We start from the raw sequence: 18,530 nt of genomic DNA on the forward strand, positions 1-18,530 counted from the left end.
TAGGCATGGGCAAGGACTTCATGTCTAAAACACCAAAAGCAACGGCAGCAAAAGCCAAAATTGACAAATGGGATATGATTAAACTAAAGAGCTTCTGCACAGCAAAAGAAACTATCATCAGAGTGAACAGGCAACCTACAGAATGGGAGAAAATTTTTGCAATCTGCTCATCTGACAAAGGGCTAATATCCAGAATCTACAAAGAACTCAAACAAATTTACAAGAAAAAAAGAAATAACCCCATCAAAAAGTAGGCAATGGATATGAACAGACATTTCTCAAAAGAAGACATTCATACAACCAACAGACACATGAAAAAATGCTCATCATCACTGGCCATCAGAGAAATGCAAATCAAAACCACAGTGAGATACCATCTCACACCAGTTAGAATGGCAATCATTAAAAAGTCAGGAAACAACAGGTGCTGGAGAGGATGTGGAGAAATAGGAACACTTTTACACTGTTGGTGGGATTGTAAACTAGTTCAACCATTATGGAAAACAGTATGGCGATTCCTCAAGGATCTAGAACTAGATGTACCATATGACCCAGCCATCCCACTACTGGGTATATACCCAAAGGATTATAATCATGCTGCTATAAAGACACATGCACACATATGTTTATTGCGGCACTATTCACAATAGCAAAGACTTGGAATCAACCCAAATGTCCATCTGTGACAGACTGGATTAAGAAAATGTGGCACATATACACCATGGAATATTATGCAGCCATAAAAAAGGATGAGTTTGCGTCCTTTGTAGGGACATGGATGCAGCTGGAAACCATCATTCTTAGCAAACTATCACAAGAAGAGAAAACCAAACACCGAATGTTCTCACTCATAGGTGGGAACTGAACAATGAGATCACTGGGACTCGGGAAGGGGAACATCACACATTGGGGCCTATCATGGGGAGGGGGTAGGGGGGAGGGATTGCATTGGGAGTTATACCTGATATAAATGATGAATTGATGGGGGAAAAAAAATAAAAATAAAATAAAATACTGAATTTTCTCACTTATAAGTAGGAGCTAAACATTAAGCATACAAGGACATAAATATGGGAATAATAGACACTGTGGACTACTTGGGGTGGAGGGGCATGGGCTAAAATTTACCTATTGGGTACTATACTCACTACCTAGGTGATGGGATCCTTACTCCAGTCCTCAGTATTACGGAATATTCCCATGTAACAAAACTGCACATGTACTCCCTGTATCTAAAATAAAAGTTAAGAAACAAAAACAAAACAAAACAAAAAAAAAAGTATCTCTTTTCAAAATCACATGCATCCTTAAGTGATTTGCTAAGCTTAAATAGGACTGGTTTTCCCATCTAATGTTCTTTGTGGACCAGATGAGTCAAATCCTAAATGAGGTCCTGCTCTGGGAGAGTGTTCTGCTTTGCTGCAGCCTCTTCTGGTCATGGATTTCACATATCCAGTTAGGGGAGAGTATTCTAACACATAAAATGGGATCCCAGAAAACCAGTCCCAGCTCTTGGGAGTTGGGCAATTAATAGTTTCAATCTATCAGCAAGTAAAGACCATCTCTAACTGCTAAGCCAACTTGGCTAGCCTAGCTCTGCAAAAAGATTGTTAAAACCCACCAGCTTCCTATATTGGCACAGACATTTTAGCATGTTTCATAGGGAAGTAGGCCTAGAGTAGTCAGATGATGGTAGAGATCTCCAGTATCTGAAGAAGATTCAGAAGCACCATTTTGAGTGATTGTCAGGTGTGACAGAATATATATACAGTTTACAGAGCTTAAATATACGTGTGTGTATATATATACACATATGTACACACAAAGACATATACACATACATTATATGTATATATACACATACATATTTTATATATACACATATATACAAAGCTAACATAGATACACATGACACATACACATATGTAGCTCTGTAGACATTAAAATGTAAATGTAAATATATACAGAGTTAAATTTTTTGTGGACTAGATTTAATTTGCAGGTCAAGACTTCTGGACCTATAGTTTGTATTATTTCTAAAAATCCCATGTATGAAGACTACATAGTATTGTGGACAGGAGAAAAACAAAAGGTTTCTAAAGTAGTTTCATTACATTAGGCTGCATAGTGTTAATGTTCATTTTGCAAGTATATATTTTAAAAGGGCAGAACTGTTTTTATAGGAAGGTAAGATGAGTGACTCTTGTACTTGTGGGACAGACACAAGACAAAGCGACACAGAGGATTTATTTTTTTTGACATCACAGACTTCTAGAGTTGAAAGAGATTTTGAGGTCACCAAATTCAACTTTTATTTAATGAACTTGCAATAGTAAGTAGAAATAAAGAAAGAAGCATAATAATTCCAACTTACAGGCTTTGGAGTTTTCCATGGAGAAAAGAAACCTGTAATAAAGAAAACAATATTTGAACTTTGAAAATATTGCCCACTGCCACTTATGGGTGGCATGATATTAAGATAATTGTAATTGATTTTAAATTAGTTAATAGCCAACAATAACAATAACAAACTTCTGCCTGGCTGTATCCTTTTCTTCAAGGAGCTCAAAATCAAATAATTTCATTGGAATTGTAGTAATGATTCTAAGAACATTCCTTATTGGGCAACTGAAGACGCTAAGGCACAGAGAAGGCAAGTGAACATATATGAAATGGTCAGGGCTTGACAAGGTTCGAAACTCAGTTACCCTTAGGGATTTCTATTGCACAGCCTGAGTGGGAGAGAGAGAGAGGATATTGACATACATTTTGATTTCAAAGGTAAATATCTTTGCTTAGTATAAGAAATGATTGTTTTATTTACCTGCTTTATGTGGTTAAAAATCAATTAATAAGCTTTCCTTATTCCTAAATTTAAAAATAATGTATATACCTACATTATGAATCAGGTTCCACTGTAAATTTTTGTGAGTGTTTCTCCACTGGGATGGGGCAGATTTCCATCTTTGTGTCCCAGTACTAGCAAATATTTTGTGTGAAGAGCTCAAAATGTTTGTTAATTGAATGAACCATGTATCATGGAAGCCTTTTTTACCCAATGTATTGATCTCTTTCTTTTATCACAAAATATAATGATTTGAGTGACCCTGTTGTGATTCAAATGATTAAGATAATTAAAAGTAAAGGATAGATTAATTCCCTTTTTAAAAATTATGATTTTAGCATATGAAATCAATTTTTTAAAGGTGATAAAAACAAGCTTAAAATAGAGGGAGAGGGCACTGCCACATGCTGGTCCTAACAATCCAAAACTTAATCGAGCACATAGAACAAAATCATATGTTTTCATGTATCTTCCTTCTTTCAACAATTTTCACTTCAGTTAATATCAGGTAGTTTCTGACAAAATCCCTAATAAAAATGAATACTGAAAACATGCCACATACTATGTTTTCATCTTTAAAACAGACTTGTTCAAAATGGGCATAGTTGACAACTATTCCTCTTTCCATTTGTAGGAAATATCTGTAGAAATCGGGATACATAGTTATCTACACACATTAAGGAATCCAACTCAGCATGGCAAAAATAGTAATTGTACCACCATGCATTGTTGTGAATAAGTGATGATTAATTTTATGAAAAGAGTTAAACTGGGCTGGGTGCAGTGGCTCACGTCTGTAATTACAGCACTTTGGGAGGCTAAGAAAGGCGGATCACCCGAGGTCAGGCGTTTGAGACCAACCTGGCCAACATGGTGAAACCCTGTCTCTGCTAAAAATATAAAAATTAGCCAGGCGTGGAGGCATGCACCTGTAATCCCAGCTACTTGGGAGGCTGAGGGAGGAGAATTGCTGGAATTCAGGAGGCAGAGGTTGCAGTCAGCCAAGATCCCACCACTGCACTCCAGCCTGGGCAAGAGAGTGAGACTCTGTCTCAAAAAAAAAAAAAAAAAAAAAAAAAAAAGTTAAACTATATAATCCATCATGTTTCTAAGCTTTCCTTAGAACCTAGAGTTAAGTTTAATGTTGGGGGGAGGGGGGAGAGATTGCATTGGGAGTTATACCTGATGTAAATGACGAATTGATGGGTGCTGACGAGTTGATGGGTGCAGCACATCAACATGGCACAAGTATACATATGTAACAAACCTGCACGTTATGCACATGTACCCTAGAACTTAAGTATAATAATAATTAAAAAAAAAAAGAAAAAAAAAGTTTAATGTTTAGGGGTAATAACCATCTTACCCAAGAAGCTTGGTAAAATTAGCTCTCTTTCTGTCTTACATACGCTGTTCACTATTTCTCTTTCCAATTAATAAAAAAATTATGTTCACTGTATGGTTTATAAGGATTTAATTGCATCCTTTTGGGAAAGAGTTGACAGTAAAAATTACAGATAAATAAACACATTTATCTCCTTGACTCATTCTGTAAAATACCAATGAAAACAATTCGACCATGGGTTTAAAAGTGAAACAAATTTTAACCTATTGGCTGATTAACCGTTGTCTTCAGTGAAGTATAAAATTTGTTTGCTGTTTTATGGAATTGCCAGCAATAGTACTTTTGAGAAAAGACGTCGTTTATATATTTTCACAATGTCAAAATATTCAATTATTTCCTGTACTTTCTTTGTGTCGTCACCTTCTTCCTGCAATGCCCAAACAGACTTTGAGTATTTGCTATTTCACATTTGACGGGTGCTGGGATTCTTAGACTTTGATACAGAGGTATTGAAAATAGTTCCTCTTAATGGTGCTCTCATCTCCACATGAGACGTTATCTTAAAAGAAGATTTTCCCTCCTATAGAAAATGTATAATCATCTACCCTCTCAGGAGTTATGGTGTCAGAACTAAAATGGTGTAAGCAGGAGCCTGGCGGAGAAGAGACAAGGAGAGAGGGTGTTTAATTTGACTGCCCTTTATCACGGGTACTTGGGCTCCTCATTCTTCTAAGGCTGATTCATTCAGTCTGACCTCAGACCATTGATGCAACCCAGGGCTCCTTTACTGCTCACGTGATGGCAGTTTCTGGAATATTTCTAATGCTGAGTTGTACTGCAGAAGCTTCGGTCTCTGAAGCAATAGTAGCCCTTTCTGAATCATTGTTAAAAAGAAGTTGCTTGCTGCAGAGTAAGGAATCCCATGTGGTAAGAGAGAGCATCAGAATAATTTCCTAAAAAAAATGCTATTTTTGTTTATTTGTCAAATTATTAATCATGCTACAAACATTTAAATTAAGATGAATGAAAAACATTTATTTTGGATATACTCAATTTGGTCCTGATGAAGAGAGAAGGTCAAATTTTCTATGTGATTAAACTCCAACTTTCTGCTCAACTTCATGGGAAGTTGTGGGTCAAACTGCTATAAATGTCTTGCATGTTTTTGTGGGGATGGCCCCTCTAGGAAATCTAATCTATTTCAATTAAAATTAAAAAGCATTAAAAACCAAATCAAAACTTTCAAATCCTTGAAGAGACATGCTGGTTATTATATTGAGCTTATTTCTGAAATTATTCTGGTAGAGCATAGATCACAAAAGCAAGATAAGACTTCCGTGATCTAGGAAGTTTTGCATATACGTGTATTGTGTGTTGAATCTCCACACTGTGAATGGAATAATCTCTATTGGGCATGATTATTTAAAAACTGCTTGCTAAATTTTGCCTTTGCTGCTTGCCTCACAGATCATAGGGACACTATTCCTTTCATCCCCCAGAAACTACTATACCTCACTTGGCGTCCTAGCCTTTCTCAAGTCTAAGCATTTTTCTAGGCTTGGTTCATCTGAGAATATTAATTATGGGGTATCTCATCATCCATCTTCATAGGGAAACAGGAACAGAGATACAGATAACCTTTTCTTCAGCCTTTCTGAGTTGAGGTAGTCCATTACAAAACCCAGTTTATAGAAAAAGAGCCGTATTCTTTAAAATAGTAGTAATAATAATAGTTTGTTTTAGTTTCTGGCCTTTATTTCCCCTATTTCTATAGAAAGCTGTATATTAGGGAGGCTGAGACAGGAGAATGGTGTAAACCCGGGAGGCGGAGCTTGCAGTGAGCTGAGATCCGGCCACTGCACTCCAGCCTGGGTGACAGAGTGAGACGCCGTCTCAAAAAAAAATAAAAGAAAGCTGCATATTAGAATTCTCTGGTAGGATTACACTTTTTTTTTATAATGACCTGACTCATGTTTTTCATACTGATCACTTATTGACTTTTATCCTGAGCAACTTGTTGTATGTTTGAGTGTGCATTTGTGTGTGTACAAATGCAAATGTATTTATTTAAGCTTCAGTCTTATGACAAAAGCAAAAGAGCTCAAGATACAGTTATAAGTTAAATGAAATATGGATAAGAACATAAAACAAAAAAGAGAATAAATGGAAAAATTTAGATGTAGCTAATATAGAAACTAGATGCATTTTTAAAATTTATTTTTAAATAGATGCATTTTAATATAAAACACAAAACTGAATTACACCTGTAAAATCTGTCTTCTTTGGAACCAGAAATAAAACTAGAATATATTCGTAACTCTGCATCTAAGAGCACAGTGAGATGGGCAGAGAAACAGACACACATTGCAGACTGTTTAGGCAGGAAATCCTGGTACTTGAAAATGACAGAAGAAAAAAGACAACACTGATTTCATTATTGAAATGTAAATTGAATCTACCTGTCAACTAGATACAATTTTTTTTCTTGAGACAGGGTTCCACTTGGTCACCCCAGGCCAAAGCGCAGTGGTGTGATCTTAGCCCACTGCAACCTCTGCCTCCCAGGCTAAAGTGATCCTCCCACCTCAGCCTCCCAAGTAGCTGGGACCACAGGCACCTGCCACCATGCCTGGCTAATTTTTGCATTTTTAGTAGAGATGGCATTTCCCCATGATGATCAGGCTGGTCTCAAACTCCTGGCCTAACATGATCTGCCCACCTCAGCCTCCCAAAGTGCTGGGATTACAGATGTGAGCCACTGTGCCTGGCCCTATGTTGTGGGAAGTCAGGGACCCTGAACAGAGGGACTGGCTGGAGCTGCAGCAGAGAAATTGGCTAATCACATTAATGATTTAAGACAGTCTGTTATTTGGCTTGGGGATTGGCTTATGAATCTCGAACATTGCATGCAAATGCAGTGCGATTGGAATACTTCTGATTTCTGTATCACACCATATTCCTACAATGAGACTGATCATTCATGGGAAATGGTCAAAGGACACCTTCTGCGTAGGGAAGATAATTTATCCTTGGACAAAACCAAACTAAAGAAACAAATTTTTGAAGCCTCTCAAGCTCATTTATCCATTGTTCCTGGAGCTGAGGCATTAGATCAGGTGGCAGAAAGTCTTTCTGGACTAAACCCCACGACTTGGATTAAGTCTATTGGGGGCTCCACTGTGGTAAATTTTGGAATTATGTTTCTCTGTTTAATTGATTTGTTTTTAGTGTGCCAGAGGAGCCAAAGGATCCTGAATCAAAATCGAGAGAACGAACAAGGCTTCGTCGCCATGGCACATTTATATAAAAAGAAAGGGAGAGATGTTGCGGGAAGTCAGGGACCCCAAATGGAAGGACTGGCTGGAGCCATGGCAGAGGAACATAAATTGTGAAGATTTCATGGACATTTATCAGTTCCCAAAATTAATACTTTTATAATTTCTTATGCCTTTCTTTACTGTAATCTCTAAACATAAATTGTGAAGATGTCATGGACATTTATCAGTTCCCCAAATTAATACTTTTATAATTTCTTATGCCTGTCTTTAATCTCTTAATCCTGTTATCTTTGTAAGCTGAGATTGTATGTCACCTCAGGACCACTATTGTACAAATTGATAGTAAAACATGTGTGTTTGCACAATATGAAATCAGTGCACCTTGAAAACGAACAGAATAATGGCGATTTTAGGGAACAAAGGAAGACAACCAAATGTCTGACTGCCTGCAGGGTCAGGCAGAATACAGCCATATTTTTCTTCTTGCAGAGAGCCTATAAACAGATGTGCAATTAGGAGAGATATCACTGAATTCTTTTCCCAGCAAGGAATATTAATAATTAATACCTTGGGGAAGGAATGCATTCCTTGGGGGAGGTCTATAAACGGCTGCTCTGGGAGTGTTTGTCTTATGCGGTTGAGATAAGGACTGAAATATGCCCTGGTCTCCTGCAGTACCCTCAGGCTCTCTAGGGTGGGGAAAAACCCCACCCTGGTGAATTAAGGTCAGACTGTTTCTCTGCTCTTGAACCCTGCTTTCTGTTGTTTAAGATGTTTATCAAGATAATACATGCACAGCTAAACATAGACCCTCATCAGTAATTCTAATTTTGCCCTTTGCCTTGTGGTCTTTGCTTTGCCCTTTGCCTTGTGATCTTTATTGGCCTCAGAAGCATGTGATCTTTGTGACCTCATCCCTGTTCATATATTCCCTTTCCTTTTGAAGTCCTTAATAAAAACTTAGTAGTTTTGTGGCTCAGGTGGGACATCACAGACCTACCAAAATGTGAGGTCACCCCCGGAGGCCCAGCTGTAAAATTCCTCTTTGTACTCTTTCTCTTTATTTCTCAGACTGCCCAACACTTAGGGAAAATAGAAAGAATCTACGTTGAAATATTGGGTGCAGGTTCCCCCGATAGCCCTAAATACAATTTTTAATGAACTGCAGAAATATGGTTGCCAGATAAAATATATACCCAGTCAAATTCAAATTGCAGAGAAAACAATGAATAATTTTTGGGGTATAAGTATGTTCCATATATAGCATGAGACATATACTACATGGGACATACTGCTATTAAAAATTATTTGATACTTCTGGAACTTATTCATACTAAAAAATTACTCATTGTTTATCTGAAATTCAATTTAATTAGGAATTCTATATTTTTATTTGCTAAATCTGGTCATCCTATGTAGGGAACAATTTATATATGTCCCTGGTAACCATTTTAAAATAAAAACACAATAGTAACATCTACTGTAGGTAATATTTATTTCATTTGAAAAAAAAAACCCTGAAAATATTTACTGTTTTCTTTATTGTCAGGAATCTTGATTTTGAGAAACCTTAGAACATTGGATTTGCTATACAGATCATTGCATTGTGCTGACTGCCTTCTCATTAGGATCCTGGACTGAGGTCACCTCATGCGATACAGGATGCCATGGCCAATGCTAGTGCCACAAAAGGCCATTTTCAAATTGCTTGATGCAAATTACAGAGTGCTCTTTTCAGAACTTACGTCTCCTGACACATGATAACCAAAATGAAAGAACATCAATGTCTTTACAGCAGATCTGAAGTGGAGATCTCCTATCTGGGTGTGCATTTGTGTGGTAAGAGTTTTATTATTATTTATTTTCACAGGGCAAAAAGATGATGAACTTTCTTAAAATCACCCCAATTCAAATAAGAGTTCAAAATACAATGAAGAGCAACTGTAATCCATCATGATATTGTCAATTTGGAATAACACCAAGACAACTTTTTTTTTCCTTTTTTTTTTTTGAGATGGAGTCTCACTCTGTCGCCCAGACTGGAGTGCAGAGGTGTAATCTCAGCTCACTGCAATCTCTGCCTCCTGGGTTCCAGCAATTCTCCTGCCTTAGCCTCCCAAGTAGATGGGACTACAGGTGCACACCACCACGCCCAGCTAATTTTTGTATTTTTCAGTAGAGACAGGGGTTTCACCATATTGGCCAGCCTGGTCTCGAACTCCTTATCTCATGATCCACCTGACTCGGCCTTCCAAAGTGCTGGGATTACAGGTGTGAGCCACCGTGCCTGGCCACCAAGACAACTTTTCAAGATTTTCAGGAATTTTCCCAAATAGAACTAAGCCTTTCAACATCCCTCTGTATTGCAGTCGATACACTGGACTCCCATTTGCAGAATGTGAAATAGTTTCTCCTTTAGCTCAAATACTTGCTAGAACATTTGATTCTGCTTTTGAAGATTACTGTTACAACATCATGAATTTCATAGGGGATTCTGCAGTTACTAAAAATGATGGAGATTCCGGGGAAACACTTTCTAGTTCTCTTTTTTTTAAGCAGCAAAAGAGGAGTAGGAATGACTTTTAAACAAAGATATGTTTCACTACTGATTTCCATGCCTTTGGTTATTAAAAGCTGTGTGTTCTGTTTTACTTAAGAAAAGGAGACAAAATAATTTGAATACACTTGACATTGTTGAGCTGTACACTGAGATGTAAGATGTTTCATGTTATGTGTATTTTACCACAACTAAAATTTTTTTCAAGCGATAAAAGAAAAAAGTGAAAAGAGAGAACAAAACTGTGCACATATCACATGTGTAAGAGAGAAAAAAGAGAAAGTAATAAATGGAGAGAATTTTTTTTTTCACAGTCCCTGTGATGCCCTGCTGGAAGACAGGAAACACACATGAACACCCACACAGACCTTTCTACTTCTTAAGTTATCCTTTCTTATGAAGGACTGTAGGGAATAAACGGAATTCACATTCTCACTACATTTCTGAAAATATTTCAGGGATTGTGAGAAACCCTTTTAATACAAGAAACTGTTTTTTAAAAGTTTCCCAAAGAGGAAAAAAAGCCCCATGGCTTTTATAATCTCCATTTAGGGTTAATTTGTTGGAGAAAATACCACTAATAAAATTAATCTTTAATTTAAACATCCTCCCATTCTCCCAGAGCCTGGAAAACAGACCTAAGCTTTCCATCAGAAATTCAGCCTTTGGTAAATGTAAGCCAGCAGAGTCATGAGCTAATTTCCATCAGAACTAGTTCAATATTATTCACTTTTTTTTCCTGATCTTTGGGTAATTCATGTATTCCTTATTAAAATTCATTAAATGGGTTAAGCCCTGCAGTTCTTTGAGATAATTTGTTTAAGCTGCTTAAAGTGGGTAAAAGGGCAATTTTTCCTAATGAAACTGACCTAGGCTAAGAAAATACCTGTCCCTTAGCAAGTGCGGAAGACACACTGCTGCCAGTGCTCAAACATCATGTCACCATGTGTTAGCCAAGCAATGCCTTCAATTTGCAAAGAAAATTTCACATGGCTGCCGTCTTTGACCTGCAGAATCTGTTTTGTTTTTGTTGTTGTTGTTGTTTTTTGTTTTGTTAAGACAGAGTCTCACTCTGTCATCCAGGCCGGAATGCAGTGGCCTGATCTTGGTTCACGGTAACCTCCACCTCCCAGGTTCAAGCAATTCTCTGCCTCAGCCTCCCGAGTAGCTGGGATTACAGGTGCCCGCCACCATGCCTGGCTAATTTTTGTGTTTTTAGTAGAGACGGGGTTTCACCATCTTGTCCAGGCTGGTCTCAAATTCCTGACCTCGTGATCCACCCGCCTCCGCCTCCCGAAGTGTTTTTGTTTTTGTTTTTGTTTTTAATATGGGGAGCTGAGGCTTTCTCTGCAATGCTTTAAAAATGAGCCTTTCTGTATCTTTTAAATAAAAGCGTTTTTCTTAGAAACACTGTAAAATTGTTTTCAAACAGCCATTTCTCCCCTGGCTTTGTTCCTTATGGAGAGAGCAATCTAACCATTTCAAGTAATCCCGATGACTATCAAAAAGGATAAATCTGCACATATTGTCTTCTGATAAACTCAGCTACATAAAGGATAGGTTCAAAATAAAGCAGGCAAGATGAAAAGCCTTAAACAGGAATAAAGGAATGGACTGGAAGAGGAAGAATTGTGCTAGGAAGGCTAAAACTCAGAGTGAGGTGAGTCTTGAAGAAAATATTAACAGCTATAAAGGGCTTTTTATTTACTTTCTGAACAAGATAAGAGGAATAAAGAGAGAAACCTGCTCTGGGTTTATGGTCTACTGTAAAAAATTGGCAAAGAAAATGTAGAAGGCTATCAATACTTGCAAATGGAAAAATCTAGTTCTGACATTTTAAAAAAATGGTGAATGTACAGCATTGATTTTTTTTTGTTTTTGAGAAATCCATCTAGAAAGATTTTAAAGTAATTTAAGATGGATTACATGTCTGTTTGGTATTGTACACCAACACTAAATAAATCTTTATTGAGTTGTTGGTGTCTTATAAGCATCATAAATTCCATACAGAAATGGAATCTTTTGTCCTTCCTCCCAAATCCACTCTTCACTCTTTAGTGTTCCTTATTTTGGGAAATTTCACCTGCCCTCTGAGTTTTTAAGACAGGAACCTGAAAGTCTTTTTTTTTTTTTGAGATGGAGTCTTGCTCTGTTGCCAAGCTGGAGTGCGGTGGCACAATCTCAGCTCACTGCAACCTCCAACTCCCGGGTTCAAGCGGTTCTCCTGCCTCAGCCTCCCAAGTATCTGGGACTACAGGCACGTGCCACCATGCCTAGTTAATATTTGTATTTTTAGTAGAGACGGGGTTTCACCATATTGGCCAGGATGATCTTGATCTCCTTACCTCATGATCCACCCACCTCGGCCTCCCAAAGTGCTGGGATTACAGGCATGAGCCACCGCGCCTGGCCTGAAAATCGTTCTTAACACTTTCCTTTCCTTTCCTTCCTTACCGCCAAATTTCTGTCTTTTCTATCTCCGAAGTTTATTTCAAATCTACTTCTATTTACCTCCATGGCCACCATTGTAATTCATGCCCTATTTTCTCTTGCTTGAGCTGAAACAACAGCAAATTTGACGATGTCATTGAATTTGATTATGCTTGAAAATCCTTCTGTGAATTCCTGTGACACTTGAGATGAAATGCAAAACCTACAAGGCTCTGAAGAAATTGGCTCCTACCGATTCCCTGGCCAGTGCATGCATCACTCCTCTTCAATTGTTGAAGTTCCTTAATCCAGGTGTTTTTAACCACAGGGCCTTTGCACGAACTCCTTCATTTGTCCACTCTGTCTTACTCTTCACATAGCTGTCTCTGACCCTTTTTTATGTGTCAGCTTAAGTATCACTTTCTCAGAGATGTCCCTGACCTTTCATTGTTAATCAAGGTTCCTTATTATACTTTTTCATTGTATCCTGCAGTTTTCCTTTATATGGTACTATTTGTAATTATATTTATTAGATCATATTTATTAATGTCATAATTTTATAATTATTAATGTGCATATCCCCCATTACAGCATACATTCCATTAGTGGAGATATTATACCTATTTTCTTCATCATGTATTCCCAGTACTTAGCAAATACGTGGCACACAGTGGATACTTCAATAGACCTAATTGAATGGCTCAGTAATGGTAGTGAAGGGTGAGGAGGGTAGGATACAGAGACATAGTCAAAAGATACTCCGGAGAACTGATGAGTCCCGGAGATTTGCTGGGGATGAAGAAGTGCTATAAAGGAGAAGATGAAATCTATGATGACTTCTAGCTTGGGAACTTGAGTGGATGATGGTGTTATTGGCTGAGATAAAAAAAAGAGGCTTCTTTGAGTGGAGTCTCATGAGTTAGATTATGGGCAAAATAAGTTTGAGGTGCCTTTGGGAGTATGGGTTCAAATGTAGTTTGAACTATGTTTTGAAGTTTGCACCAAAATGAGTTTGGGTTTAGGTGTGTAAGTTCCATAGTAATTGGCTCTACTGTGTGGTGCTCAGAGATATATGTCAGGTAAAACTTAAAATAATGCAGCAAAATTGTGTTGCATGAAAAGTGAAATCCTTAGGTTTGTAGAATGAGTGAAGCATTTGAAAAGTAACAGAGAACCAAGTAGAAATAAAGCTTCAAGAAGTAGTAGATGTAAATATTCACAATACAAGACTTTCTATTGGTTTGTCAGATAGGAGGGTCACTGGTGACCTCAGTGGAAGCAGTTCAATTGCTAAGACAAAGGCAGAAATCAGACTGCAGTGGGTCTGAATAAACGGAAGGTGAGGAAGTGGGACTGAGAAATGGTTATGGGGTTGAAGAAGCAGTGTCATAGTGGCTACAGGGGAATAAAGTCCTCCATAAAGAGATTTCTTTTCGGTGGGATAAGCATGCTAACATCCAGATGAGAAGGAATCTGAGCAGAGACAGTGTGAAGATTCAGGAGGAAAGAGGCTAACTGGTGAAATCAATTCCTGAGATGAGAGAAGATGTGATCTAGAGCACCAGGGGAGACATTCACCTTAATTGGGAGAGGAGGCACCTGAATCCTTATTAAGAGGCTGGAGCAGATCTCTCAGTGGGTGAACCCCAGGATCTGCCCCATGGGGAGAGGATGAGACTAGATAGGAGAATTCACTCACAGTGGCAGAGACTGGCATAATCAATGGGAGTCTTAGGGGTCCTGGTTATGAGGCAAAGATAGAAACAGGAACACAATTTCTGAGGTGGTGGAGTGAGAGTTATGCATACAGAATTTGGGGTAAAACTGACTTGGGTTCTAGTCCCAGCTCCACCTCTCACTAGCTATGTGGTCTCACATACATGGGTGGGCACAGCTTGGGCTGTGAGGGAGACCCTGGATTTGCTTTGTGGCTCACAGATGCATGACTGTGATTGAGTCCCCTAACCTCTTGGAGGCTCAGATTCTTTTTCTGGAACAAAGTAAAGATAATAACAAACTATTTTAATGAGAACTAAATAATAGTAACACACTTTACATTCTATCAATATAAAGTGGAGCGTTTGTTCCATTTAATGCTTTTGATGGATTTCCAATTCTATTTCTACAGAGCAGAGGTCTGTTTTTCAGCAAGGTGGTCAACAATTTATTGCCACAACAGATGCATGTGATTTTTCCTTCAGTATTTTCCACTTTTTGTTCTTTTAAGCTTACTTTTAAATGCTTTTAAGCTGCCTTGTGCTGTATGGACTACAACTTGTTTTGATTTGCTTTCTCTTTTTCAATCACTGTTTTCATCCTCCTGGAGTTTTCCAGTTCCTCCTGATCCTGGTTAGGTGAGAAGGTTTAACCTCACTCCAGTCTCTGTGCTCTAGTATAGACTGTTCCTTCAGCTTCAATGATTATGCCACCATTATTTTCTTATGAATTGCTTCTAACTTTGCATTTTCCTGTAACTATTTATACAATGATTACTTACATTTACCCAACTTAACTAGTTTTGGTGCTTGCCATGGTTCTTTTTATACCAGTACTTATCTATTTGGGGATTTTGAATTTTGATTCCTCTCTTAATGTATTCTCTCAAATATTGTTTGGTGTGATCGGCAGAACAGTGGCCCCTGCAAAGGTATTCACATGCTCATCCTCAAAACCTGCTCGTGGGCTACTTTACAAGGCAAAAGAGAATTTGCAGATGTGATTAAGGCTAAAGGCCTTCAGATGCGAAGAGTATCTTTGATTATACAGGTGGGCCCAACCTACTACACGAGTCCTTCCAAGTGAGGAAATGTTCCTGGCTGCAGCTAGAGAGAGATGGCAGCGTGAAGAGGCTCTGACTTGCTGCCACTGCCCTGAAGATAGGGGAAGGGTGCCACCAGCTATGGGGTGCTGGAGGCCTGTGGAAGTGGATTCTCTTCTAACAACTACAGAAAAGAATGCAGTTGTGCTGACATTTTGATTTTAGCCCAGTGAGATCTGTGCTGGATTTCTGACCTACAGTACCGTAAGGTCAGTTTGTATTGTTTTAAGCCACTAAGTTTGTAAGGAATGTATAATGGTAGCAGTAGCGAATCCATAGAGCTGGCATCTTTCCTAAGCACTTCCATGTGATTTCTAGTTTCAACTGAAACTAGATCACAACTGCTTACTGCAGCCTTGACTTGCTGGGCTCAGATGATTCTCGCGCCTCAGCCTCCCAAGTAGCCGGTGGGATTACAGGCATGTACCGCCACACCCGGCGAATTTTTGTATTTTTAGTAGATGGGGTTTCGCCATGTTGCCCACACTGGTCTCAAACACCTGAGCTCAAGTGATCCCCTGCCTTGGCCTCCTAAAATGTTGGGATTACAGCGTGAGCCACCACACCCAGTCGAGACTTTTCTATTATCCTCTGATAGTGATGCAAGGAGAAGCCTGGATCTGCTCAATTTTTATTGGTAAGTCACCTTTCATTTTCCTCCTGGAAAAATTGTATTTTAAAATGCTTTCTAGTGCTTTACAAATTACTAGAATATGCCTAGGTATTAATTTATTTTCATCAATTCTTCCTGGACTATAGCAAGAGCATTTGCTTCAGGATTTCTCTGAAGTCTTTCTACTCAAGATGTAGTTTGAGATCTGCAGCATCAGCGTCACCTGGGAGTTTGTTAGGAATCTCAGACCTAAGACTTATATTGAATCAGATCTGCATCTTGACAGGGTCCCCAGGTGACTAACGCACATTCCAGAAGTCCTGATCAAAGGATATTCTATTATTTGCAGATTTGATCTTGATCTTTTATCAGAGTCCTTAATTTCTTTGTCTGTTGACTCCCTACGATCAATATTTATCAAAAGAGAGACATGTTTCTTCCTCTCCTCCAGGAGAGGAGGAGTCAAAGCTCTTGGTTCACACTTCTTTTAAGTTTAGCCTAAAGCTGCCTCCTTGCATATTTTAAATACATCCTAAGGGTTTCTCTGTACATAGTGAACTACTAATCTAACTGGATGTGTAAACAGACCATAACCTGCTCTTGTGCCAATCAGAGTTTTGGCCAAAGGCAGCCAACTGTTCGAATTTTCAAATCAGGCAAATGTTGAGCTGTAACCAATCTGAGCTGTACCGCAATTCCATTTTTGTAGGTTACTTTCCTTCTGTCCATAAATCTTTGTCGATCATGTGACAGTGTTGGGGTGTCTATGAACCTAATCTGGTTTGAGGGCTGCCCGATTCACGAATCATTCTGTGTTCAAACTCTTATCAAATTTAATCTAAGGTTTTCCTTCTAACACTTCTTTCCCTTCCTCTGGTAACTCTGGCATACTACTGCTGCAACCTCCCCAGCCTAGGTTTGGTCTCCTATTTGAAACACCCAATCCAAACCCGAATTACTGGCAGAGTGATGTATATGTGATTGCTGTTGAGTTGGAATAAAACTTGAGACCTACTGCTCCATAATTGGAGACCTCCTCATGGTGACCTCTGCATCATTAACTTCTTGCAGCATCAGGTCTAGTTCTTACTGATGTTAATGAATGTTTTCACCTGCTGAGGTAATTCCAAGCCCACAGATTTGTCTATTTCAGCCGCCTTTATCAGGCATTACTTTGTGTGGTCTTTGCATTTTGAGCTGCTGTGCCCATTTGTCCTTTTTAAATATTACATCTTCTAGCATCTGAGGATCCCAAGTATGTTTTCTGAGTTTCTTGTTTTCTGTAATAAATCTTTTTCAGTGTCATGCTCTTTCTTCTAATCTTTAAGGCTAAACATTCCTTTTTAAATACCTATTTTGTTATAGGTGCCATCCTCCATTTAAAAATCAATCAATTTCTAGAATCTGTGAATCCCTGGTACTCTTTTTGATGTCTTGGCACTTTAGTGGGTGTTGGGAAAAAGCATATGAGACTCTGGCCTGATTAAGATGAAGTCATTAAGATTTCTTAGCATAATCTATTAATGTTAAGAGCAATTTATTTCTATCTCTACTTTGGTCTACATATCTAGATCTTTTACTTTTTAAAACTAAGATCTGGAATATAGATAGAACTGATGTTTATTTCTTGTTTTGACTAAGCAGCTAAGGCTTGAAATCAATCTTCCATTAAGGCTATGGCTTCCCTGATTAACAGTATTTGTTACTGCTGGTGGAGACAAAGCACAAAAATCATCAGAGGATTACCCCTGCAATGTATTTTCTCTTAACTACAATAGCAAGAAATACGGATTAAGGACAAACTTGTTTGCTTTACAGTGGGAATTCTTGGTGCAATTGACTTCTTTCTCTGCTTATTTTTCATATCCCCAGGTTCTCCTGTAGAACTTCCCAGGTAGAAGAAAAGATGATTCTAATGGTTCTGCTGTGGAGCAGAGAGTCACAGCTTGCATCACAGTCCATGGATAACCAGGAGGAACCTTACTGACTACTGGTGAGTCAGTGTTTTATATCACATGAAGACAAAAGATGATCATGGATGTCATTTTAGTTTGGGTTTTCACAAAAGCAGACCCTAAGAGGAGGACCTGGGTGACTCTAGGAAGCATAAAACAAAGAATGGGGAAAGTGATTCAGGGGAGCTAAACGTTAATGAGTAGATTATTGCGTTGAGCAGCTGGGGCTTAGTCTCATCGTGGATCTTCTGAAAAACCACGAGAACATGGGGGAATAAGGATTGTTCTCCTACGGTGTTAACTCTCCTGCATTCTCGGTTGTGCCTGCTTTAAGGCTGAGGAAGCATCTGTGGCGCACAGAAAGTTCTTCAGTAGAGAATAAGAGGCTGGTGCTTGAGGCAGAACTATCAGCTTGCTAGAAGCATCCACAGTCATCTGGGGACTTGGGTCAGCTGAGAGGATATGAGTAAGACATCAACACCATCTGTTGTAGATGCTGTTGATGAAAACAGGCAAACCATACCTGTGGTAGGAGGAAAATGTAACTACGCACTTAGAGTGATTATTTTTTGGGAACAAGGGATTTACATAGAATTAAAATGGAGATGGCAAATGAGTCCTGTCAACTGGCGCCTGGAGTGCTGTGCCGAGGATTCTGAAGGGCCTCAGCAGGAAACCGTCCTTATTGA

General features: G+C 38.6%; 1 protein-coding gene across 4 annotated transcripts in view; it reads right to left on the reverse strand.

Annotated features, from left to right (window-relative positions):
• The window catches only part of MAGI2 (membrane associated guanylate kinase, WW and PDZ domain containing 2), a 1,467,283-nt gene that overhangs the window by 191,187 nt on the left and 1,257,566 nt on the right, over positions 1–18,530 (reverse strand). For all 4 annotated transcript variants that reach the window (XM_033194948.1, XM_033194950.1, XM_033194947.1 and 1 more), the window contains one exon: positions 2,375–2,406. In XM_033194948.1, the coding sequence (XP_033050839.1) occupies positions 2,375–2,406 (32 nt within the window). The remainder of the gene's footprint in view (positions 1–2,374; positions 2,407–18,530) is intronic.

The sequence above is a fragment of the Trachypithecus francoisi genome, unplaced genomic scaffold (assembly GCF_009764315.1).
Source record: "Trachypithecus francoisi isolate TF-2019V2 unplaced genomic scaffold, Tfra_2.0 Lachesis_group4, whole genome shotgun sequence".
NCBI classification, from domain to species: Eukaryota; Metazoa; Chordata; class Mammalia; order Primates; family Cercopithecidae; genus Trachypithecus; species Trachypithecus francoisi.